We start from the raw sequence: 26,279 nt of genomic DNA, 5'->3' as shown, positions 1-26,279 counted from the left end.
GTGGTGGGGGGGACCCCGCTCAGTCGTTGTGTTTTATTGTAGCTTTGTTTTTAAAGAAAGTGTTACCAGGCACAGACATAAGACTTACTGGATTCTACCTAGAGAAAGTCTATGTAAGGTATGACACAATAGGATTAGATACAGCAGCTCAGTAGATAGTATCACACCTAATAGGATTAGATACATAGTAAAGCAGAAAGTATCACACATGACAGATACACATTCTATGGGATCCTTGACGGTTGAATGATATTCTTCTCTTATCTACAATGTATTTATAAAGCAGTGTGGAGTGGAGGCGCCGACACTTCCGGGTATCACGTGACGTGGTCAGATGACTGCAGGGACAGTCAGATGACTGGCGGCAGTAATGTGGCTGCCCTGGGTCGCGCTGTGTTTGCAGGGGGTGCAGGCGCTGTATGAGCTCAGTGACCGGGGAGGACTCGGCCGGGAGTTCGATGGAATCGGAGCTGTCAGCGGAGGAGGCGTAAGTGCACCGGGGGCGACAGGCGGAGAGAAGGTTGTAGTGGAGGAACCTGGGGATACAGGTGTCCGAGGAGGAGCTGTGGTGGGGATAGAGGAAGTGAGGGTGGGGGGGATACAGGTGCTGGAGGAAGTGTGGAGGGGGAATACAGGGGATGGAGGGAGGGGGAATACAGGGGATGGAGGGAGGGGGAATACAGGGGATGGAGGAAGGGGGAATACAGGGGATGGAGGAAGGGGGAATACAGGGGATGGAGGAAGGGGGAATACAGGGGATGGAGGAAGGGGGAATACAGGGGATGGAGGAAGGGGGAATACAGGGGATGGAGGAAGGGGGAATACAGGGGATGGAGGGAGGGGGAATACAGGGGATGGAGGGAGGGGGAATACAGGGGATGGAGGGAGGGGGAATACAGGGGATGGAGGGAGGGGGAATACAGGGGATGGAGGGAGGGGGAATACAGGGGATGGAGGGAGGGGGAATACAGGGGATGGAGGAAGTGTGGAGGGGGACTGTTTGGAGGGGATACAGTTGATAGAGGAAGTGAGTGAGGGGCACTGGTGGGGAATATGGGTGATAGAAGTGAGGAAGGGGGGGAGCTGGTGTATTAGAGGAAGGGGCATTCTTCTCAGGGGTTAGATTGTCCCTGTGGCTGTTGTTGTTGTGGCGCTAACCCGTGTTGTTTCCTGTCTCCAGGCCACCTCCCGCCTGCTGGTGAACTACCAGGAGCCATACCGCTCCCAGATCCTCGATTATCTCTTTAAGGTAATGACTGACACATAGCAGCAGTGATTCTGCTGTGATCTCTGTGTTATGCCCACTATGGTGGGCCGACATCACATCACCCGCAGTGATTCACGTCCCCCCATCCTTTTATACAGCTACTGCAGGATTAAACAAGGGCGATTATAGTCTTGATTAAAAATATCCTGACATTTTTGTGTAGCGTTCCTTTGTAGACCTTTGTAAGAAGTAAGGAACAAAAAAAATTAGATAAAAATATCAAATATATTTATTGAAAAATGGTAAAACGCATACAAAAACATATATAACACACCATGAATCCTGATGAAGCCACGCTAAGGTGAAACGCGCGTCGGGGTGTTTTGGTTCCCTTGCTGGTGACGTTCCGGTGCTGATCCCTTATGGTATACATACACTGCTAATATGTCTATTGGTATGTATTGGGAATAGACTTATTATATCTATTATTGTACTGCCTATTTATATTCACCTAGGATATTATTCATTATAGGTTTATTACACCTTATATGGAGAAACCTTGTTATATGTGGTGAGATCTTGTTATATATGAGGCTAGTATTATGCACCTTGATTATCCTTTAGGTGTATATTTGAATAGTGCAGTGTATATACTTACCTCCAATTGTGAGGAATAGATCTTTTTTTATATGCCATACATATTTTAGGGGATGTCATCTCCGGTGCATCACTAGTGAGAGGGGTACGGTATTGTCCGCCTGTTTTTCACACAGGCGGACCCCTCTGTGTTGCCCTCCATTGTGTGTTATATGTTTTTGTATTTGTTTTACCATTTTTCAATAAATATATTTGATATTTTTAAATAATTTTTTGTGTTCCTCAATTTTTGTTGTGGTATAGTTGTATTGGTTTTTGGGGTACCCATTTATTATTGATGGATATATTTGGTTGGTTGTTAGTAAGAAGTAAGGGACAGGTAGAATGCAGCATGTCTTTTGGATCAGACGTCATAGCAATTTTTCATGGTCTGTAAACTTGGAGGCACACAGATCTGCATAGGAGCTGTACACACAAAACCAATCTCCTGTAATAAATTGTCATCATTCTATAATGAACAATTGTACAGCTTTCTTGTAGTTCTCCAGTCCATTTCCAGTACTCTGGAAACATCTGAAGCTCGAGTCTCTCCTCTGTCCAGATAGGCCTTTTCTACACAACTGTGTGCAGTATACGGTTCAGTAAAAACTGCACGGATGACACATGGATTGGTATCCGTGTCTAATCCATGATTTTTATTGACCCTTACATTGATCATTATTGACAGAGCCGCAAACACAGACAGGTATAGGACCTGCTCCATATTTAGTGGCTCTTACATTTGGCCCAGGCAAATGGAGATATGAAGTCCGGTTGCATGCATGAGGCCATAGTTTTTACATTTTACCTGCACTAATGCATTGTATCACTCTGGAGTTTCGGCGGTTAAAGGTGTTATTATGGGAATAAAAGGTACCTTTAGTATAATCACTTCATCAGCTGCTGCTTCTTGGTAATATAGAAGCTGCCCTCCCATAGCACCGAGTGATTTCTAGCACAAACTGGGGGCCTAAAGACTTCTCCAGTTCTGGATCATATAACTGACACCATACTCTCCTGCCCTACTCCTACTGGTCGTCTGAGTAGGTAGAGGTCATGGTGTAGTGTAGTTGTCATTTATCATTCCCCCTGTGCCCAGATGTGAATCTTTTCTTTGTAATCTCATGAGATGTTTAGTTATGAGTCACAGTCTGCATGTACTACTCTGACCACCATGACTAATAGGAGAAGAGGAAGTAGTGTTATCACCACACCAGCCATTACACTGCTCTTATCTAGATCGGTTTAACTGTAGAGCTCACAAAGGTCAGTCTGAGATCAGTCAATGTTTTGGATGTATAGGGACAGATTTATTAAGACTGGTGTATCATATTTTGTCTTATGCTAGGTTCACACTAGTGTTCGGGTTTCCATTCTTCAGGACTACATGGTAACCCGAAAGACGGAGGCCCTGTCCACTTAAAAAGTGGTTACATCAGAGTATAATGTGGTCCGCCAGGTTTCCACCTGGTTTCTGTCAGTTCTATACTGAAACTGGTGGAGAGAAAAATCCTCTCCAGGATTTCTCTGACGATTTTAAGTGGATTCTACAGCGGAGTCAGAGACTCCAACGCTAGTGTGAATCCAGCCTTAATAAAGGCCCAGACTGTTGCATGTTTGGTGCAAGAATGGCCTTGAGTCAAATATGCGCTACAATATTATCCTCTCTATAATTTGGCGTGCAGGGATTGATAAATCTCCTCCAGTATTTGCAAACTTTACACTCTAAGAAAATCTCAAGTCTCCTCCTTATTATTGAGGTTCCTCCCATCATTCTTTGCAGCAGGTTCCTGCTAATCTCCTTATCATTGGTGGTTTGGGTAAAAGGCTTTTCTCAAACTAAAATATTGATGACGTCCTTAGGAGCTACTGTCACTTCAGTACTTACCAGGGACAGCTATATACCTTGTACAGCAGCTCTGCCTGGTATTACAGCACAGCCCCATTCACTTGCCTTGTGACCCAAACATTGTGACATCAGGTGACCTGGGATGCAAAAATAGTTCTCACCAAGACTCTGCTACTGATCTGCGAGGGGTCCAGGTGTTGGTCCCCCACTGAGCTATTGATAACCTTTCCTAAGAATAGATCAATATATTCATGGAAAGCCTATTGCGTGGGTCATTTGTCCTGTCTAAGACTGTATGGATAGATAGTACAGCAACCTCAAATGGCCGGGGATTCAACCACACTCTGTTCCTGTACCGTCTGTTCATACCCTATTTGATCAGCCAACAAACAAGGAAGGGCTTTAGTGCAGCATAAAAGATACAGGGTTATCGGGAGCACACTGCCCTGTATGAATAGGGATGTGCTGCTGGTGATCGATACAGCAGAAAAGATTAGTCATTTGGGTAATGTGGATACTACTTACTTGTGGTTTATCATTTTCTGTCCTTACTGCAAGGTAATCTTCCTTTTATGCACTGACTTTCTGTTGAGCAGTGTAAAGCACAGGGGACAGAGCAGCAGGCTGGTCTAGCTGATTTTATACGGCTGTAAAATGTGTAGAACATCATAGAACCTTATGTGATCTTGCATTTGTTCTGTGGAATTAAAGATTTTGGGTGTTGCAGCCTCATTTAACTCTACAAAGATAAAATAGGTAGAGTCACTGATCAAAGCTGTGTGCAGATGGAGCCAAGCTGAAATGTAAAGCAGTGGAGTATAAGTCCCAGAACTTAAATTCATTTGCATTACCAGACCAAGGCTTTGATGTGTTTTTAATGAATATATGTAAGATCCACTTTTTTTTTAATGAACCCATTCGCCTCAATGGGTGAATCGTTAATAATTTGATCTGTGGAAAAAGCTTGCTGTACCTTTTATTTATGGATCACAAACAGCACATAGTCAAGGAAATTGACTGTCTGAATAGGCTCTTAAAGGAAATTTCAACACCACCATAAACTAACAAGCAATACATTTTGGAGTCACAGATTGTAGGTCAACTTTACTGTGACTCATGTGACTTTGTGTCTTGCGACATTTTCCTTACTGTCGTTTTAAAGAACAAATAAAGCTCTTAGCCACAGATCACGTCAGTAAATTATCAGTGGAAGGTTTACCTAGTGTTTAGTAGAAAGCTCCTGACCGCATGTGTATTGTGAGTATGTGTTCTTCTATCTAATACATTTTTGTTCTTACAGCCAAACTTTGGAGCCTCTTTGCACATCTTTAAAGTGGAGATTGGGGGTGATGCTCAGACTACAGGTAAGTTACATGTCCCCCCCCCCCCCCCGCTCCTGCAGACAGTATAATCATTACATTGTGTAACTACATCACCAATAACCATTCTCTTAACAAAGGCTGTTTATAGCAGTGACCAATGACATATGTATCAGAAGGGGGTTGTAAAGTGAAGGGCTATTCCTCTCGAGCTCCACATTCAATGGAGCCAGACTAAATGTGGACGGGACTGGTGACTGTTGAGTCTCCCTTTTACCTCAATGGGTGCTCTGGAGATAACCGAAGTACAATGCTCTGCTATGTCCGGCACTCCCTGTGTGAATGGGAATGATAACCATCACTAGTCCAGTCCCACCTATGTTCAGCCTGACTGTGGTTAGGTTGAATGTGGAGCGTGAGAAAGGCCCTTTCACTTTACTTCCTGGGAAAACCCCTTTAATGGTTGCTTCTCAGTCTCACAGGGTGTCAGAAATACCTACACAACTGTATAGGGTGCACAGCATTAATAGATGGCCATGATTCTGCTGTGATCAGAAGACTCCAGTCCTGGTAGCTTAGCCCATTAAATAGGTGCTATTGTTTCAACAATCTTTGCCTAAACTTTGGGGGGAAAGTTCCTAAAATATCTTACCAGTGAGAGATGGCACTTTCTGCTCTTGTCAGGCTGTTTCCCTGCTCCCGCTCCATCTGCTAAACTGACTTTGACTGTAAAGCATTGTTGTATAGAATGCAGGTCACATGACTCATTTTGTAGAAGTCTATGGAGAGGGTAGGGGGAGGGGTCATCAGGTAGAGATAGAGATCACACAAAATGGAAGTTCTAGGGTCAGGCAAAAAGCGGTCAATGACAACCACATCTAAGGTATTTCAAAGAGGCAGTGGGCTCCATCTTTTAGCACATCAGTGTCCTGCAGTTGGGGCCCATGTGGATAGCTAGGGAAAAAGGAACCTAACAGATCCCCCCCATACCTGTTATGGCTATGTGTTTATTAGACTGTGCCAAAGCCTAATAGATTGCCATTCAGTTTATTGCCAATGTGCTGTATGATCAGCACATAATCTGTCCTAGGGCAGGTTGGTGGGTTTCTCACACAGAATGAGACTGGCGGCCATTTTGTTTACTACAGTCATTCCTGTATAGGCCAGATGAGCTATTGCATCTTGTTAATGGTATTTAGGCTGCGTTTTTTTGAGCAGATGGTAGTAGTGTAGGATCTTCTATATATTTCCCATATTTCCCAACATGGGCTCTCAGCCGAGTACCATGCTGTTTTTTTCCACAATCTCAGAGAACCCCTTGAACACCAGAATAGCTGCTCTTTAGGCTCTTCCCTCACCCAATGGGGCACATTTATTAAGCTACTTGAACCTTGTTTTTATGTTAATTGCACCTTTCTATGTTTTTTTTTTTTTTGTTTTTTTTGTTTTTTTTTGTACTCTACACTATATGAATCATTTCACCTATTTTTTCCAGATGTTATGCTGCCATTGCCACTTTTGCTTTTTGTCTGGAAAAGGGAGAGCATGCTGTGTCTATGCCGTTTTAGAAGGGGGCAACCCCCCACCCCCCCCCAAAAAAAACAAAAAAAAACAAAAAAAAAACAAAACAAAACCAAATGCTGTCCAGTACAAGCAGTGTATATTGGGGGGGAGGGAAGAAAGCCTCTGCGTTCTGTTGGACCATCAACTAATATTCCTGTTCATCCAGAATAGGTTTAATTTTGTTGCACATCAGATTAGCAGAGTGTTTGCAGCGCTGAGAGCTGAATTATTAGAACTTTAGTGTAGTCAGTCCTTACATGTGGGGCAATGCGGCAGGAAACGCTTTCAAGGATGTTGGGTGAAGATGCTTTAATGTAATAAACCACAGCTTCAGACTGGCAGTGACGTTCAGGAAGTGAAAAGCTTTACAATAACTCTGGAACGGCATACATCACAGTCTCCACTCCGTCACAGAATGATGGGTTTCACTTCTCTAATACAAAGTTCATCAGTATTATCTTTTGCAAAATCATTAAGAGGAAAAGTTCAGACTTTAATGGGTTTTCTTTTTTTTTTCTTCACAAGCTTTCTTAATCCTTGTGTGACGGAGGGGTCAGAACCTTTCTGATACTTTAGTTGGTGACAATTTTCAGGATGTCCGCTTACTGTTAGTAAGAGCATTCACTGCTTCAATGCAGAGGCTAAAATCTTCTATATGCCCAATACTTCTCTCAGTCCAAGCTGTTGTGTCTAGTGTGAACTAAGCTACTAGGGACCCAAGCTGAAACCGTTGCTGGCACTGATATATTGTGACAGATTAGGAGACAGATTTGTCATGCCTCCTGGTTTAGCTATGAGGATTGACTAGACTAATAAATTATAACCGTCCTTCCAGCGGTCCCTGTGCCATTACCCATACTGTTCCATCCCCTGTGCTAAAGTGTTACATTTGGTAGTCAGTTATTGGCTTTTGTCCATCCAGAGTCTGGAGGTTGGAAGCTATTTTACTGAACCCCAATATACCGCAAATAACACTATTTTGTTTAACTTTGCAGAATATTGGTCTATTTTTTAATGGATCAGTTTGAAGTACATGGATTATTAGCTTTTCTTTCACCTCCTCAGATGGCACTGAGCCTTCTCACATGCACTATCCAGATGACCAGAACTACTTCCGGGGATATGAGTGGTGGTTGATGAAAGAAGCCAAGAAGAGAAACCCAAACATTAAGCTTGTGGGTAAGTGGAGTGATGTCTGTCTACATGTCCCACTCCTGCATCGGCTTATCCCACATACTCCACACTTATTATGAAACTCACTGCTCATAAATCTGCTGTAGACAGGTTGGACCAACCAGATCCTCTACAGCCATTGCCTGTATTAAGGAGTTGTCTGGTTACCCAAAAGAATTGCAAAACCTCCTGTGGGTATGCAAGAGGTTTCTTACCCATAAGAGTCTACTTTATATTTTTAATTTGAGGTCCACTGTGTGTGCCTACCATATGACAGGAAGAATGTATTGCTTTCTGTGATGACATGATACCTGACGGCTGATCACATGGTTTGTTTTCATTTATGCCCCGCCTCCTTCGACAGCTCACAAAGGGGCGAGACTTGAAGGGGAATATGGGGAAGATGACCATGAGATAAACAATGTCTGCGTTCCTTAAGAGATGAATCTTTATTGTCCCATTTTCCAAAACACATGTAACCTTTCACCCCCTCAAGGGTCTCTTTCAATCCCCATTGAGTGGTCGAAACTTTGCATGGTGTTTTGGTCTTTAAAGATTCTCCTTCTTTGAAATACTAATGTCATTGTTTATATTTTGGTACTTCCTGAGCGGGTGGGGGTTGGGCCATATGACTGGTCTATTGCTTTTCTTTTTCCCATTCTGTAGGTGACGGTACTGTTCTCATCCTGACTTTTGTCCAGGTGAGCTAGCGGGGTGACATAAGTAACAGCAGTGCTCCCTGTTAGCCCATACCCCTCAGGCTGTAAGCACGCTGCCCCTTTTGTGCACCATTTGAGTGGCGGGGCTTGCAAGCAAGTAAACCATGTGATTGGCAGATGTAACATCATACCATTGCAGAAAAGACTGCAGTATTCCTGTCCCATGACAAGGACAACTAACCTCAAGTAACGCTAGGTTCACACCTGCGTTCAGGGTCTCCGTTCTGTGGTTTCCGTCTTCTGCATGCCAGAAGACGGAAACCACAGACCGGGTCCAGCCGTGAGCGGCGGTGAGCGTTTTATGCTCTCCGCCGCGAAACTGGATTTTTTAATCCGGACACAGAGTACTGCATGTCCGACTCTGTGTCCGGATTATAAAACCCGGTTTCGCGGCGGAGAGCATAAAACGCTCACCGCCGCTCACGGCCGGACAGATTTCTCACCCATTCAAATGAATGGGTGAGAGAGACTCCTGCAGGTTTCCGTCTCCTGCTCTGTTTTATGCAGGAAACGGAAACCTGAAGTACGGAGTGCCGGGCGCAGATGTGAACGAGCCCTTAAATGTGAAATGGTCATATGGGAAAGAAACTTATGTCATAACCACTCTTACATTTTTTTTATTTTTTTTTAAAAAAAATCCACTTTTTATCCACTTAAAATTTATGTTGTTTTTTATTAGGTCTTCCTTGGGCATTTCCTGGTTGGATCGGAAATGGCAAGAATTGGCCGTATGACTTTCCTGATGTCACGGCATATTATGTTGTCTCTTGGATCATTGGCGCTAAGCAGTACCATGATTTGGACATAGATTACGTGGGGGTGAGTGTGTGTGGTAGTCTTCCGTAAAACAAATATAGTGTCAGCATATTCTACAGTACTGTATAGTGATGACCACTGACATTATATATATTTTTTTTAATTAACACTGGTCACATCTGGAGCTGCTTCCAAACTTCTTCTGGCTTCCTGTTAGCCTTTGGGATCTCAACTCTCACTATAGTCCTTTCTGGTTTAGCAGGAATCTCTGCAGAGGTGCTTTGTATGAGATTAAGTAATGTAAATCTGTCAGTGGGGCAGCTTTACTTTTTGGAATTTGATGTAATTTTCTGCACCTTATTGTTTTCAAGGACTTGCTGTGACTGAGTTTAGAGATTGTCACATACTGATGAGGAAATCTTTCACAGCTGAGGGTTTATTACAGTTGTATTCAGTTTACAATAGTCCTTGAAACAATACATTATTACAATTCCTAAACTGGTAGACTTGTTCACATCACAATTTAAAGAGGACCTTTAAATTGTCATCTTTTATCACTGCCAATGTTAGGGAACATGAAAGGTGCTTTTAAGAGGACCTGTCACTAGGTTGCAAAAGGCCAGTGGACATACCTTATCTGATTTTGGTGTTTTTGTATATCCAAATCTGGCCAGCCGTTCCAAAGATAGAAGCCCCATTAGTGATTATGCTACTTGTAAGCCAAATGGGATGTCGCTGTCATTCATCTGTCTTTCTTTCTCAGATATGGAATGAAAGAGCCTTTGATGCCACTTATATAAAGGTAGGTACATTGTCTAGGACAGTATTGCTGCTGTCCTTTTATCTTCCTATCCACAGTAAATTCTTCTATTTTTTGTTTCATGTTTTCGCACTCATTAACGTTTAGTGTTGTCATTAACAAATCACTAAAATCCAAACTTCCTTACCCGAAGAGCTCACAATCAGAAATTTGACATTACAGAGTGGCTAGCAAAGTTGTTGGTACCATGAACATCATCAGGCCATCCCTTAATATGACTTTTCACACGGGGGTGGTCAAAAGTGAACCCCTCTATTTAAGCGGCAATAAAATTGCTTTAACTTGACATCTTTTAGTGTGGAAATCTTGCTGTAATAAAACAAAATATACCCTTGTTAGATGAGTAATTTACCCAGTGTTCCAAAATTTGACTGAGGGTCTGTTACATCTATTCTGTCTTTCACACCAAATCTCTATTGGTTCCCAGACTGTTGATAAAATTACAAGTCTTATGCTTCAAGGCTTTCATGATGCACCACTGACACATCAATTGTGTTTTTCTTTATGATCTAAATGTTCACTCTTGGGGTATAATAAATTGGACTTTCCAATACTCTGGCAATGTAATTGACTTATTGGAATTTCTATATTGCTTTATCTCTCTGTACACGATCTCATATCACAGTCCAGAGCTGCTCTATGGTCAGTGTAGGAGGAGACACTGTAAAGATGAAGGTTGACATTTAGGTGGTTACCTTGCCTCTGTGGTTATGGCTGACGTGTAAACTTTGTCCCTGAGGTTCTCCGGCGCACTCTGGACAGGCTGGGGTTACGCAATGTCGGTATCATCGCTGCAGATGGACAGTGGGAGATTTCACATGACATGGTAGTTGATCCTTATCTAAATGATGCTGTGCAGATTATAGGGTAAGTGATCATTTACACAGCAGTGCAACTTTTTGGGTATCCTAATCTACTATTGTAATCACCCCCAAGAAGTCTGCAATATAGGATTGTTTTGTGTGGCTGACAATAATAGGGGTGATAGTCCTGCTTCTAGGGCTCCTCCACAGTTAGACTGTTCCTATGACAGCTATCTGTCATTTCTTCTGAGCATCACATTCTGTAGAAATCTGTAGTTCATTGATGTAATGTACCATGTCCTTCACAGCAAAAATAAGGTAATATGGGAAGGGACTGACTAACAGAGACATTCTCTGTAATAGGCGAATGGTGGGTTTTACAGTATAACCCTCATTGATTCAATGAACATCTGGTGAAAAGAAAAAGAAAAAAACGTGCTACACCTGTCCATGGGTTGTGTATGGTATTACAGCTCGCCGCCTTTTAAGCTGCACAACCTGTAGATATGCATGGTGCTGTTTTTGGATGACAGTAGCCATGTTATTATAATGCTAGACCCACCATTTAAACTGTGGGGATAGCAGAAGTAAGCAATATAAAGTCACCAAGATGTGCATGTATCATCATAAGACAGAACTTTATACTAATCTGATTCCCTCTAAGGGAAGAGTCCATCATGAATTGAGAGATTACAGAGTTATCAGGTTGTAAAATATGTTGCACTACATCTACCACAGGGAAATTTTGTACACAAGTACAGCAGTGAGATGTGAGGCAATGCAGAATGAAGTTCTGGATATGATGGTAGTATAAGAGATGATATAATAGTAGATTGTTACGGCAGCTCTGGGGGTGACTGGTGTAACTCAAGATCAGTACAGAGTAAGTGAAGCAAAAGACTTAAAAAGTTATTCAGCATTACACAAACATGCTAAGAAACAGTGGACAATATGTGGGCAGATTGTTAGCTCTTCTGGTCAGGGATGCATTTGTTTGTCTTAGTAATTAATGCTGTTGGTGCATAAGTAAAATCATTCTGGGTAAGACTGAAATGATTTTTCCATCAGTTCTGGTGCTTCCCCATCACAGGTCACCAAGACAATGACTTTATATTTGTACAAGTGGGCTATGGGTCCACTGGAGGGATTTGGGATGGGGGCATGCCACGACTCTGTTTATCTTTTCTTTCTTTCCTTTCATGTATTGTCAGCCTCTATCTCTCGCTTGTCATGCATGCAGTCTGAGACACACAAACTGTAGCTGCATACCCTGCCTTCGCCCTGAATTTTCTTTAAGGTACTAGTGTCTGCAGGATCTCTGTAGTACACAGACACTGCCCATAATAGCATATCCTACAATTTCCTATATTTACATGCACTAGTGACTAACCTGTAAATGCTTCTAGCATTGCTTTAATATTCCTGTTTTCCCCATGGATGTCACTTTGGGGAAAAAAAAACACTGCAAATCTAGCAACTTTCTGGTGTGTCGCTTGCTTAACCTTCACGTGTTACTTTTCTGAAGGATATATGGTGATCTGCCTTTTCTCTCTCTTTGCGAACCCTCTTCTCTATCAAGTTACTGCGCTACACCCTGGATAAAAATGGTCTGGAGCGGGTGAGGATCATAGCCAGTGATAACCTGTGGCAGCCCATCGCTTTCAAAATGCTGCGAGATGCCGAGCTCCTCAGGGTGGTCGATGTGATAGGGTAGGACACTGCTTTATCCAGTGATCTGTTCCCAACATATAGAAAAATTTAGCTGAGGTTGCCCTAAGACTGTTCACATTCGGTGGTTGTTACTGATGCTGTATAACTATCTCTGTGTAGCCGCAGCTTGGTTCATTTTGTACTAATCCTGAGCTGTAACCCCTATTTTATACCAGAGCTAAACTCTGTCCTGCTTGTGACGTCACCAGGTGCAGACGTTACATTACTTAACCAGTACTGATTCTGAGTTACTTCCAATGTTATACTCCAGAGCTGCACTCCTAATTCTATTACTGGAGTAAAACCTAATCTGTCTATTGACTGTTTTCCCCCAGAAACCGATCTGGAGGGGTATTTAACCCTCTATAGATGTTCAGTGTGGAGTGTGTTGTGTTGCATTATTATAGCTGTCCAGATTTTAGGTTTAGTTTATAGATTATTCATATTCTTTTATGGTGGACATAACAGGAAAGTGTGGATGTGTTTAGATTGTTGATAGCTGCAGAAAGTTGTAATGGGACAGGATGCCACTAAAGAGACTGACACCCAAGAAAGTTCAGATGGTAATGTCAGATTATTCTGCTGTGGTTTTTTATTGGTATGGATAGGCTGCAATGTTAGCGATGTCACTGCTGCTCACTAGTGAATTTATAGGCTGCATTGTCAGTGATGTCGCTGCCATTGTGGATTGAATAGATAGACCCTATCAGTACTGTTCTTTAGTGGATTGATAGGATGCATTCTCTGTGATATCACTGTTGCTTTCTTCCGAATGAAACCACTGATCTGTAGTGAATAAATAGTCTGCACTGTCACTCTTTGTACTTATTTTTTATTCCAGAGCTCACTATCCAGGTACTCACACTGTTGATGATGCAGTGTCTACAGGGAAGAAGCTTTGGTCCTCAGAGGATTACAGCACTTTCAATGATGAAGTTGGGGGAGGCTGCTGGGCGCGAATTCTCAACCAGAATTATGTCAATGGGAACATGACATCGTGAGTCCATTGCATGATACCTTCATTTATAAATGGATATTTCCATCTTAAGAAGTTATACCCTATCCATAGAATAGTGTATAATTTTCAGATTGGTGGGAGTCCAACTGCTGAGATCTTCACCAATCAGGAGAACGGGAGAGTTTTGTGCCCTGTTCCGATTGGAACTGTGGTCAAGACAAATTTTCACTGCTTTAATTGTTTCAATAGGAGCTCTGAAGATGGCTGACTACTGTTCTTTGGCTATCCTCAGTGCTTTCACTGAAATGCATAAAGTGGTGTGCATTTATCCTGACCATTGTTCCATTCAGAATAGGGGACAAACTCCCCATTCTTTCGATTGGCAAAGGTCTTGTCGGGCAGAACTCCCACTCTTCTGTATATTTATCCCTTATCCTATGGATAGAATATAAGTTATAATGAGAACATCACTTGGTTCACCTTCTGATTGTCCTCTGGGTATGACTGACAAAATATATATAATGTGTGGGAAGCTATGGCATTATTACATTATTTGTCATCTTCTAGAACCATCTCATGGAATCTGGTGGCCAGTTATTATGAGCAGCTGCCATTTGGTTTGGAAGGACTCATGACGGCTAAGGAACCTTGGAGTGGCAATTATGTAGTGTCATCTCCCATCTGGATTACAGGTAATTCCCTACTTTATGAGGGAAACAATCACATATACATTATACAAGAGACACTAAGTAATTCATTCAGATCTAGGTAAACCTGTATCACCTCCAGCCTGAAATAACTGATAGCTGGAAACAATAATCCGTCTCCTCGCCTTCATACAGCTTGTCATTGCTGTTTACAAACCGTGTATTTACCACAACAAATGCTCACTCAGTGGGGGTTTGTTATGCTGTATTAGTGGTACAAATTTTCTTTTGCTACAGATTGTAAACCTGTAGACCATTTTCATGTCTTGTCTTTTTCAGCGCACACAACTCAATTTACACAGCCAGGGTGGTATTACCTACGGACGGTTGGTCACTTGGAGAAAGGCGGGAGCTATGTAGCCCTCACCGACAGGATGGGGAACATCACAGTCATTATTGAGACCATGGTAAGATTCTGGAGATGTTGAAAGGTGTTATGTCATGAGTAATATGTATCCTTCATTCATATGATAGAGGATAAATAGCTGATCAGTGAGGATCTGACTGCTGAGACCTTCAGCAGACCTTAGAATGCGACTGTATTACCCCTATTGTGCATTCAGCTTGACTGTAGCCAGAGATAGCCAAAGTGGTATAGGATCCATGTTGTCCGTGGCATAACCCCTCTAATAGTCATAGACTTCAGATTGTGTTGTGTCTGAAATAAAACATAAATAGCACTTTTCCTATTAATTAAAAAATAAATTAAAATTTACTATTAATGCACCTGTAACAACCAAATGCGACGAAATAGAACATTATTTATCCCACATATTAAAAACCATAAAAAATAAAACTGAAAAACATCAAAATTGCTGATATTTAATTACATTGCCTACAAAAAAAGAATTACAAACAATGATCACAGCAGAATCCAAAGAATTCTATCAAAAGAACTTGCGTGAGTGCACGCTCCCTTAAAGGGGTTGGCCACTTTCAGACCAATATTGACAAACAAATGTACAATAAAAAGATATAAAATTTTCCAATATACTTTCTGTATCAATTCCTCACGGTTTTCTAGATTTCGGCTTGCTGTCATTCATTCTGTTACTTCTAGTGGATAAAACTCTGACCATGGTCATGTGATTTACGGTCCATGGTCATGTGATAGTCTTTTCTTCGTTATACATCTCTCTGGTTGCGATCCTTAAGGGAGCATGTGCTCACACGGCTTCTTTTGGTAGAGTTCTTGGATTCTGCTGTTCTGCTTGATGTCTATATACAGCGCACTTTGTTGATGGCTCCGAGTTTCTTACCCTTCATACCAAAGAAAAAGTGGTACCGGTACATTGAGTTAAGGACTCTGAAGCCTGAACCTGTAAAAGCTCTACATTAGATGAACCCTGAAATCTGCATGTATTCTGCTTGAATCCTGTGTTACCTGCCTGCCGGACTCTAAAACCTGAGGTGTACCTGTAACCTGAACCTGTATTCAGTCTGCAGTGGATATACCTTGAAACCTGTCTGTATTCTACCTGCATACCTCAAAGCCTCATTCTATATTTTGTCTGTATCTGGGGTACTCAGAGACGTGTGCTTGCATCTTGTGTACTGCGACCTTCCAGTATATCGTTTTTCATCCGGTGCATCCTGAATTTGGGCCTGTATACTGTATGCCAAGGCCTCAACAGTGATATGACTCTGACTACCCTTGTACACTGCTCTTGGCATCTACCATATCCATGTTTAGGACCTTGGCCTAGTTGTTGCTTAAGCAATTACCTGGTTTCAATTGTGGACAAACCTGTTCCATCTATGGTCTGCTGCACCGCGTCCTTAGTCCTGTAGTCTTTAGTTTGCACTTAAAGCTGTAGAAATTGGGAGTTAATCTGACTGTCCTGGGTAGAGCATGCCACAGAAGTGGTGCAACTCATGTGCAACTCATGAGAAGTTTTGTATACGAGCGTGGAAGGTTCTGATAGTAGCGGATGTTAGTCTTAGGTCATTGAGTGACCGAAGAGCACAGGGTGGGTGATAAACAGAGATGAGGGAGCAAATGTGGTGGGGGTGCAGCATTATGGAGAGCCTTGTGGATGAGAGTGATAACTTTATATTTTATTCTATAATGAATAGGCAGCCAATGTAGCGACTGACACAGACCAGAGGCATCGCTATAGTGTCTAGCCTGATAGATGAGCCTGGCCGCTGCATTCAGAATAGATTGTAGAGGGGAAGACCGATTAGTAAGGAGTTACAGTAGTCAAGGCGAGAATGAATCAGAGAGACAATAAGTGTCTTTAATGTATCTGCGCTAAGCAAAGAGCAGATTCTGGAGATGGTTTTGAGGTGGAAATTACTTGAGCGTGCGAGTGAGTGTATATGAGGGGTTAAGTACATAAGTAAACTTCTCTTACCTTGTAAGATGTAACAAGTTGCAGAATGGCTGTTCAGTTTACAGGCAGAGAAATCTGTTTCAGACATGAGTGAGGAAATTCAGAAAATAAGACTTTGTTGTCTGATAAGTTAGTTTACATTTAAGTATAGCTGCATCTTTAAGAGGTTAAATGCATTGTATAACATTATAAGGAAGGCTCTGCAATACCAGAGTTATAAACCACTTTAATATTACAGTATAATTATAGCAAGAGTTGAGGTTGTTGTGATGGAGGTTCATTAAAAGCCAAAGGCAATTTCTCATAAAGCATTGTATAACACAAATAGATTGTAGATCCACAATAGCGACAGAACAGGACACGTTGCAGCAGACCATAGACGGAACAGGTTTGTCCACGGTTGGAACCAGGTGATTGCTTAAGCAACAACTAGGCCAAGGTCCTAAACATGAATGTGGTAGAAGCCTAGAGCACTGTTCAAGAGTGATCAGAGTCCTGTCACTGTTGAGGTCTTTGCATACAGTATACAGGCACAAATTCAGGATGTAGCGGATGAAAAACATTATACTGGACGGTCGCAGTACACAAGATGCAAGCACACGTCTCTGGGTACCCCAGATACAGACAAAATACAGGATAAGGTTTTGGGGTATGCAGGTAGAATACAGATAGGTTTCAGGGTATATCCACTGCAGACAGAATACAGGTTCAGGTTACAGGGTACATCACAGTTTTCAGGGTCCTGCAGGCAGGTAACACAGGATTCAAGCAGAATACATGTAGATTTCAGGGTTCATCTAATGCAGACCTTTTACAGGTTCATGCTTCAGAGTCCATAAGGCAGAACATGTAGGCAAAAGGCAGAATCCACAGCCAGAAAAACACAGCAAAACGGATCGAGGGCAGCAAACAAATAAAATACATTGCGGAACGATCCTCAAGCAAAGACTGATGGAACAATCAACGTAAACTATCAATAGCCAGTGGAACAGCAGGAGTTTTAACCCCTTAGCGACCCTTGACGTAACTGTACGTCATGGGTCGCATGGGGATGTATGGAGCGAGCTCACACGCTGAGCTCGCTCCATACACGGCAGATGCCGGCTGTATAATACAGCCAGGACCTGCCACTAACAGCAGCGGTCGGTGCCTGAGCCGATCGCTGCTGTTAACCCTTTACACACTGCGGTCAAACGTGACCGCAGTGTGTAAACGGCGCCGGCGGCATGGGCGCCGCCATGTTTTGCCGATCGCCGCCCTCCTGAACGTCACAAGAGGGCGGTGATCGCTTGCTATGACAGCCGGAAGCCTATTGAAGGCTTCCTGGCTTGTCTCTGCACAAGATCTATTAGACGATGCCAGAGGCATCGTCTAATAGAAGTGCTGCGATTTTCCTATTCACTGCAATACTGTAGTATTGCAGTGAATAGTATGAGCGATCAGACTCCCTAGGTTTCAAGGTACCTAAGGGGTCTGATCATAAATGTAACAGAAGAAAAAAAAAAGTTTTTAAAAGTATTAAAAAAATAAAAAAAATATAAAAGTTCAAATCACCCCCCTTTCCCTAGATCAGCTATAAAAGTAATTAAAGAACATTAAACATAAACATATTAGGTATCCCTTCTCTCCAAAATGCCTGAACTATTAGAATATTAAAACATTTATCCCGTACTGCGAACGGCGTAGCGGCAAAATAAAATAAAAACAGCCAAAAAGCGTTTTTTTCAACACTTTGCCTCCTATAAAAAATTGAATAAAAAGTGATCAAACCATCGGATCTTTCCCCAAATGGTATCAATAGAAACGTCATCTTGTCCCGCATAAAAAGACACCACAACCAGCTCCATACATGGAAATATGAAAAAGTTACAGGTGTTAGAACATGATGACACAAATTTTTTTTTCTATTTTGCAAAGTTTATCATTTTTTTAAAAGTATCAAAAAATTTCAAATACTATATAAATTTGGTATCACCGCGTTCGTACTGACACGTAGAACACAGGTAACATGTCATTTGTACCAAACAGTGAATGCTGTAAAAATTAAACCCATAAGAAAATGGCGCAAATGCATTTTTTCTCCAATTGCGCCTCATTCTGAATTTTTTTCCAGCTTCCCAGTACATTGCACAGCATATTGAATGGTGCCATTACAAAGTACAATTTGTCCCGCAAACAATAAGCTATCATGTGACTCTGTGAACTGAAAAATGAAAAAGTTATGGCTCTTGAAATGTGAGGAGGGAAAAACGAAAATGCGAAACCAAAAAATGGCCTGGTCCTTAAGGGGTTAATACCCAAGAGTCCAGCAAAGGATGGGTTAATGACTATTCACAGAGAGCTGAGGAAAACATATAAAATAGCAGAGCTGATAAAGTCAAGAACACTGTATATAACAGTAATTCTTAACAAACTAGTGACTTGTTCTCCTCTCCAGAATGAGTAAGTAATTCTCTTCTCTGATATGTCTCCAGTCTCACGACCACTCCATCTGTATCCGGCCACCGCTTCCCAAATTCAATGTGTCTGCACAGAACGCCACCTTTAAACTGGATGGGTCATTTGTGAGTATCAAAATGGTAGTAATGAAATATATGATCATTTCCATCCGAGGCATTATGATGATCTGATTTCTCTTGTTTTTAGAATAATCTGAAGTCGCTGCAGGTCTGGTATTCTAAGCTGTGTACCAACGCCACCAAACCCACTCTGTTCACAAAGAAGTCGGCAATACCGGTAACTGTTACCTTGTAACACACAATACAGGAGGTGGGAAATGAGTAGGGGTACAGACCATGGGAGTTTACCATCTATATGGAATAAGCAGCAGGTTCAAGACATGGAAGATGAAAAATCATGAACATAGATTTTTTTTTTTTCCAGCTATAAGAAATAAGTGGTACATATATGTAATAGAGGATGGGGAATAGAAAGTTGGGGATGAGTTAATCTGTATTAATTTATAATCTGCAATTACTAGAAAAGGAAGTGAGTTTGTGAATTATCTGGATTTCTTTGCTAACTGATAACATTTGATCTGACTGTTATGTAAGTCACTGCTTTAGACAAGCACAAACAGACCAGGTTTTATTAGTAATCCATGCAAAAGTCCAGATAATTTCAAAAGTTTTACTTACTTATTTATTTTTTTTGCCTGCGTTGTGGATTTTTACATTGTGGACTCAAAGACTGAAGAATACAATTGTGTATTAGTTAATATATTACAATTTCATATGTCTTATTGAAGAAATATGTTTTCTTCTACAGTTTTCAGGCAGTTACTTTCTCCATATTAATCTATGCAGAGGGGATAGAATATACACTGAAATAATTGCTGCTGTTACACTGTGCTATTCTTGCTTTTGTAACAACGCTAGGTTGTACATTAGAGGCTACTAGTACACAGAATGAGGCAATACATCAATTACCCAGCTGGCAGGAGACTCCTACTCCGTCCCACTCTGCTCCATAGAGTTGTGTGGATGAGGCTGAATATGGAGCTATAATGTAGATGAGCAGTCAGATTGAAGATATGGAGCAGGAGAGCAGCTTAATAAGTGCTGAAAGAAACAAATCTATTTAATAAGATATATTAGAAAGTTTCTTACATTTAAATGCACTATTCATTGTTAAAAAGTTTTTGTTTTTAAACTTTTGCTACTCTTTAATGGGCAAAGGCTCTGTGAAACCCAATCTTCTGATCTCATATTTGTAACTGAATAACTTTTTTACAACTAGTTACGAGTATTAAAGGCGTTATCCAGCTTTTCAAAATGTATCACCTGTCCATAGCTGATCTGCAGTTGTCCTAGAAGTGAGATCCCTACCAGGCTATTATTGATGTCCTATCGTATGGGTAGGACATTGTTTTTAAGCTAGATAAGGCCTTTAACAAGGTTCATTTACCGTTTCTCTTTGCACTGTGGGTGGTAAATCATTTTGCTTAATAAAAGACATGGACAGGGCAGCTGTTCAGTTTGTCTATCAGACAATTCTATTAGTCATTATTGCAGAAATTAAAATGATTCCCAAAGGGTTTGCTTATCTTGTAACTGTATAAGGAATAGAGCTTTTAGCCTACATATAAGGGTTAGTTACTTTTCAGTGACCCAGCAATAAAAAAACCCTTTAAAATATCTAGTCTGTTAAACTTGCCATTTTCGATCCCCCATTGTCCACCTTTTTCCTGGGACCTGTCCAGTCCATCTCTGTTGGTCACTTGTGACTGTTCTTTTCACATGACTTTGATAAATAACTAAACCCCTGATGTGTTCTTCAGGTTACAGATGGTACGTTTACTCTGGAGCTTGAAGTCGATGAAGTTTACACTTTGACAACCCTAACAACAGGGCAGAAAGGGTCGTTTCCCAACCCTCCAGAATCTCAGCCTTTCCCTCGGAAATACAAGGATGACTTCGATGTCCGTAAGTCTCTGACAAATACTGTCGGTCTTCAGAGGACTGGTTCTGAAACATATGTATCTTGTGGTAGTTTTTCTTCTCAAGCATTAGGGGGCAGGACGTCATGATAATTTGTTTATAGAGGGTGTTCTTCCAGTTGGTGGCTCACTAAATTCTTGTCTCATTTGTTATGAACTATGTAAAGACTTTTATGTTTTATTAAAGTCTCCTGATCCCCTCCTTTTCCAGGTAACCCTCCGTTCAGTGAAGCTCCTAATTTCGCAGATCAGTCAGGTGTCTTTGAGTATTTCACTAACACCTCAGATCCCGGAGAGCATGTCTTCACGTTCCGTCAGGTTCTGACTCAGCGACCAATCACTTGGGTTTCTGATTCCAATCAGGCGATCAGCGTTATAGGAGATTACTCATGGTAAGAAATATTCCTGCACATTAATACTGTACATGGTGGACTCCAGACAGATACATTTACCTGTACTAATATGTTGCAGTAAACCTCTCAAAACATGAGTTGTATGTTTAGTTATGGATTATCTAGGCTAGATACAACTGTAGCAACACTGTAGGTGTGAGGACATGACAAGGTTACAATAAAGTTTGTCTTTTGACAGTATATGGAAGGGTTTCCATTCACTGAACACAAGCACAGATTGTAAAATTGAAACCTAAAATATATTAATTGCAGAAATGTTCCTTCTATGATGTTCAAGTTTTATATACAGTGCTGTGCAAAGGTTTAGAGGTGTGTGTGTGTGTGTGTGTGTGTGTGTGTGTGTGTGTGTGTGTGTGTGTGTGTGTGTGTGTGTAGTAAGGGGGTACTCGGCAGGGAGTTTGTTCCAAACTTCTCTGAGAACTAAGCACAGATTTTCTGAGGCTTCTGCAAATCCTTCTGTATCTTCTGTGTAATCCCAAACAAACTGAATGATGCTGAGATCAGGGCTCTGTAAGGGCAATATCATCAGGTTCATGACTCTTCCTTCAAAGGGTAGTGACAGCAAATATTGATTTTTAGATTTCTGTTTTGTTCATTCACTTAATTTTGTTAATTTACAAAAAAAACTATTAGCATTTCTATTTTGAAAGCATTCTTGCATGTCTCCACTCTTGCCTAAATGTTTTGCACAGTACTGTAGACAAGACCAGAGAAACCCCACATTCATATTGTTGATTCTCAGATCTGTGTTCTTAAATAGCACATTGTCTCCTCTGCACAGGTCCAACGTTACAGTAACCTGCGACATCTACATCGAGACCCCGGTTACTGGCAGTGTGTTCATTGCTGCCAGGGTAGATCAGGGCGGGTCACTTGCAAGCTTGGCCAAAGGCATTTATTTCTGGGTGTTTGCAGATGGTACTTACAAAGTCACAGCAGATTTGCGTAAGTTCTTAGCCTCCCAGAGAATGTAGACCACAATATATCACTGCTTTGTACTGTCTCCTTATAACTGTGATTTCCTTTATCAGAAGAGAAAGTTTTGCTGCGCAAAGGTCTGTCTGGGGTCCGAGCTAGACACTGGCACACGCTGACCCTCCATGTTCAGGTAAGAAGAAGCTGAATGCCTATCATTTTATCATTTGTCTTACTACTTGGCTTGTGAGGTCAGCACAGTCCAAATGTGAGTTATACAAAGTTATAATGTACAGCCATCTTCAGATAAGTTATTTTATACAACAATATCACCACTCAGTTTTATTCTATTCCCTGGTACTATACAATATACCAGAACTATGTATCAAGCTGTATTGTGTTAATTTTACCCAGTATGGCTACAGCAGTATATAGCTCAATGGTGGGTTAGTCAATGGGTAGCTGCTACTTAAGATACAAAGTGCAAGAGCCCCCATCCCAACATATTTTAGCAACTGGTAGCATCATTAGGGGTCTCCAACACTCTAACATTCTCCAGGTATACGTTATACAGACTGACATCACTGCTCTTGAGATATAACTTGTATGGTACAGAAGGTGACATTACTGACTGCTTTTTACACTGCATTTCTGCTTTGTCTTATAAGAGCTATGCTTTCTATTTGTGATTCAGGGCTTTTCTGCCTACGGCCTGCTGAACGGTAATCTCCTGTGGAAAGATGTCCTCACGTTGGGACCTGTGCATGGCTGGGCCGCCATAGGGACGGGCTCCTTTGAGCTAGCTCAGTTTGACAACTTTGTGGTTGAAGCTGAAGTCGCTGATACATAAGGGTAGCCTTCTTGAGACATCCATGTGTTATTACAATGTGAAGGTGCAGGGGTCTTCTGGATCACATATTACTGTAACTTGAGGAGTCTAGCAAAGAAATATAATGTCATATTTAAAAAAACACTGATTATTGCACTACTGTAACTGTAATACTGAACTGTAACACCACTCATCCTATCATTCACTAAGGGCTTCGTTACACTATGAAGGGACTACATTACCGCTATAATGTCCCCTAATATTACAATAGTGAGGGGAACCTTTCTCTTGGACTGGACTGTTCTTCTGATTGGGAAGGAACACTGATACAAACTTATGCAAAGAAAATTGGGTTTAAAGGAAGTTTTCCGGCTCTCTGAAAATAAAGCTTAATCATTGCAGACTGAAAAGTTCTGCAATCATTCATTTTCAATATCTCTGCTTGTTGTCAGGGAATACAAGTGGTGTTTACTCCTAGGAGCTGAAAACCTGTCCAGTTGAGGGTTTGATGCAGTTGTATCCAGTCTAGGCAATCCTCTGAATGAAGTATACAAGCCGTATAGATTACTCTTCTGACCCGATAGTTTTTTTTACCTTCTCTACTATATTATATTGGTCAGGAGTCCATGCTGTTTTGCTCACAGGAGGTTTACACTGATTCATTGTAACAAATTCTCAGCTGTGTGAGCATGATGGATTTTTCAATATCAGCCAGGATGTTCCTATTTTACCTACAGCAAGCAGGGATTATGTTACATTATGCTCTAATCTGTTCATTGTACAGTGATTAAACTTCATCTCCGTCGCACTATTTAAGATTGTATATATAATGCCTATGATAAGTGTCCTTTAATGGTACATATATTTATTTTTACATGATTTATACTGAAACACAGTATGGGATCAAGAGGATTTTGTAGTGAAAACATTGCGTGGTACCTTGCCCCCTGCCAGAAATATGGGGTTGAGACTGCAGGGAAGTAAATGTGTGATCAAAAGTCTGCTCTCAGTAGTCTTCAAAATGGCTGACTTTTAATGTAGCTCTGAGGCATTCTAGCACTGTGGTCTTCCATGTCCCCCTGTAACGTTTAGGAGCAGAAAAGTTAATATCTTCTGGGTTTCGTGTGATCTGTAACTCGCCACAGTTTGATCTGCAGAGGGATTGTCTACAGAAGTAACTCTGAGCCACAGAGACTGAGAACAATATTGGTGGCCACTTTGATAACTATGTAGTGCGTTTCTTAAATAGTCGCACTCGGATTTTATGGGTGGATCCTGTAGAGATTAACAAGCCACAGATCTGAGATCACATCACTTACTTCTCGAAGTCTTTCATTATGATTTTTGATGTTGAAAATATTCTAATGAAGGGTTAATGATGATATTAAATTAAATATAATATTTCTAAACTATATCAGTGTAAATGTATTTTATTTCGTTTAAGCTTCAGACATGTTTCTCAATATGGGTAGTAAGATTTACATCAGTGATTTATAAAAGAAAATCTGTCACAAAGACAGATTATGTGTGTGTGTATATGTGTATGTGTGTTTACAACAAGCAAGCAAGTAGTTAGGTAGGTGCTGTTATATCCCATCCACTACTCTTAGCGCTGTGACTACTGAATGTTCAAGATGCATGCCATGAGCTGTAGCAGTTATTGAGAGCTACCTGACAATATGGCTAAAGTGCCAGCAGAGGGCACAACGCAGGAGTCTTGTAAATTGCCTATAGTAAACAGAAGCTGTATAATAGTAGGTATAGTTTTGTAGATGAGGCCAAGCATGCCTGTGTATTGGGGAGTGGCTGTTCAGCCGACAGCTAAAAGTTTGCCAGATTTGGGTTTTGGTGTTATCTTAGAGACATTCGTACTTACAAGTCACTTGATCCTATTTGCCAAAACGTTTTCATTATTATTATTATTATTATTATTATTATTATTATTATTATTAAGCAGCAGTCCATAATAGTATATTTTTTATTTCTATAGCACCAGCGTTTTCCACTGCACATTGATATTGACTTCAATTGCACCATAGACCGGTAACATCTAGTGAAAGGGAAATGTTTGTTTTGGTACCGTGTTTTTTAGCTATATCTGAAGAAGGAGCTCAGAGGAAGCTTCGAAACGTCATATTCTGTCATCATTATGAGTTAGCCATTAAAAAAGGTATCACCTACTGGTAACATCTAGAAATACTTCATGTAAGCTTGCATGCTGTGCTGCTGTGGTGCTCCTGTAGATGGCACTGCAGGGGATGGATGGATGTGTGTGCACATTATATGTGTACTGTATATATGAAGTTATCCACGAGACCTGCGGTTACATTACTATTCTCCATTCAGGCTTACAGTTTTCCTAATCTACCATCATGAATTATAGTTATTTTTCTCCTTTTACATGGGACAATTTTAGATGTGCGGCTACAGGGATTGCATGTGCTGCAGAGTGAGAACTTTTCCAAAACTGACCTTGAAGCTATCTGATACAGATGGGGCTCTGTTTACACAAATGATGCCTCGTGCACCGCGGAGCTGCGATTATATCTCACAATGCACAGCGCTGAACTTGTCACCAGATGATCTCCTGTACAGTTGTTTTCTTTATCATCTGAAGAGGCCACTTATATATCTTCCCAGAACTGAGATGAATGAGACAGAGTAAAGTTACAGCATAATCTCTGAGCCGACAGAGAAAAGCCATTATTTCAAAATGCATGCTGAAAGAGAAACGACCCACCAGATAGGAAGATGGGACCCAAACAGGACTAAATCCTTGTCCTTAGATGGCACTAGCACATACGATAGGAGGAAGCATTATAGTAGTTGTATTCTTGCACAGCATTATAACTATTTGGTTGTTGCACATAGGGCTCAGTACTATAGCAGTTACATTCTTGTACACCGGAGGCAGTGTTATTAGAGCTGTTGTATTCTTGTGTTGGGGGGGGGGGGGTGTATTATAGTAGTTATTCTGGTAAGTAGGAGGCTTCATTATCGTAGTGATATTCTTATAGATTTGGTCTGTATTATACACACACTAGGGTGCACAAGGCACAATCAAGTATATATCAAATAAAATCCATGTATTGGGGTAGCACTGTTCCTAAAGTAAAAGGGGAACCCTC

At 41.2% G+C, this 26,279-nt stretch overlaps 1 protein-coding gene across 2 annotated transcripts; it reads left to right on the top strand.

Moving 5' to 3' along the window:
• Window positions 1-346: 346 nt before the first annotated feature.
• GALC (galactosylceramidase) lies at window positions 347-24,522 on the top strand. 2 transcript variants are annotated; one of them, XM_075282401.1, is made up of 17 exons: window positions 347-487; window positions 1,181-1,249; window positions 4,993-5,056; window positions 7,640-7,753; window positions 9,146-9,285; window positions 9,986-10,024; window positions 12,425-12,555; window positions 13,397-13,552; window positions 14,081-14,205; window positions 14,500-14,627; window positions 19,031-19,120; window positions 19,203-19,292; window positions 20,836-20,980; window positions 21,206-21,386; window positions 22,189-22,352; window positions 22,439-22,515; window positions 23,017-24,522. In XM_075282401.1, the coding sequence occupies exons 1-17, from the start codon at window positions 371-373 to the stop codon at window positions 23,170-23,172; spliced, it is 1,986 nt and encodes a 661-aa protein (XP_075138502.1). In that variant the 5' UTR covers window positions 347-370; the 3' UTR covers window positions 23,173-24,522. The 2 variants fall into 2 exon arrangements, with proteins under 2 accessions (XP_075138502.1, XP_075138503.1); XM_075282402.1 differs by lacking the exon at window positions 12,425-12,555 and adding an exon at window positions 10,782-10,909.
• The last annotated feature ends 1,757 nt before the right edge of the window (window positions 24,523-26,279 follow it).

The sequence above is a fragment of the Leptodactylus fuscus genome, chromosome 7 (genome assembly GCF_031893055.1).
Source record: "Leptodactylus fuscus isolate aLepFus1 chromosome 7, aLepFus1.hap2, whole genome shotgun sequence".
Taxonomy (NCBI): domain Eukaryota; kingdom Metazoa; phylum Chordata; class Amphibia; order Anura; family Leptodactylidae; genus Leptodactylus; species Leptodactylus fuscus.
The sequence above is the reverse complement of the archived record's forward strand: the minus strand, read 5'-3'. Positions and strand labels throughout refer to the sequence as shown.

What these genes read in the sequence shown, in the direction of transcription:
- GALC (XM_075282401.1), top strand. Translation starts at nt 371, where the DNA reads ATGTGGCTGCCCTGGGTCGCGCTGTGTTTGCAGGGGGTGCAGGCGCTG. An exon ending in TCCTCGATTATCTCTTTAAG is followed by an intron (nt 1,250 to 4,992) that starts GTAATGACTGAC and finishes TTGTTCTTACAG; the next exon opens with CCAAACTTTGGAGCCTCTTT. An exon ending in GTTATAGGAGATTACTCATG is followed by an intron (nt 21,387 to 22,188) that starts GTAAGAAATATT and finishes TCCTCTGCACAG; the next exon opens with GTCCAACGTTACAGTAACCT.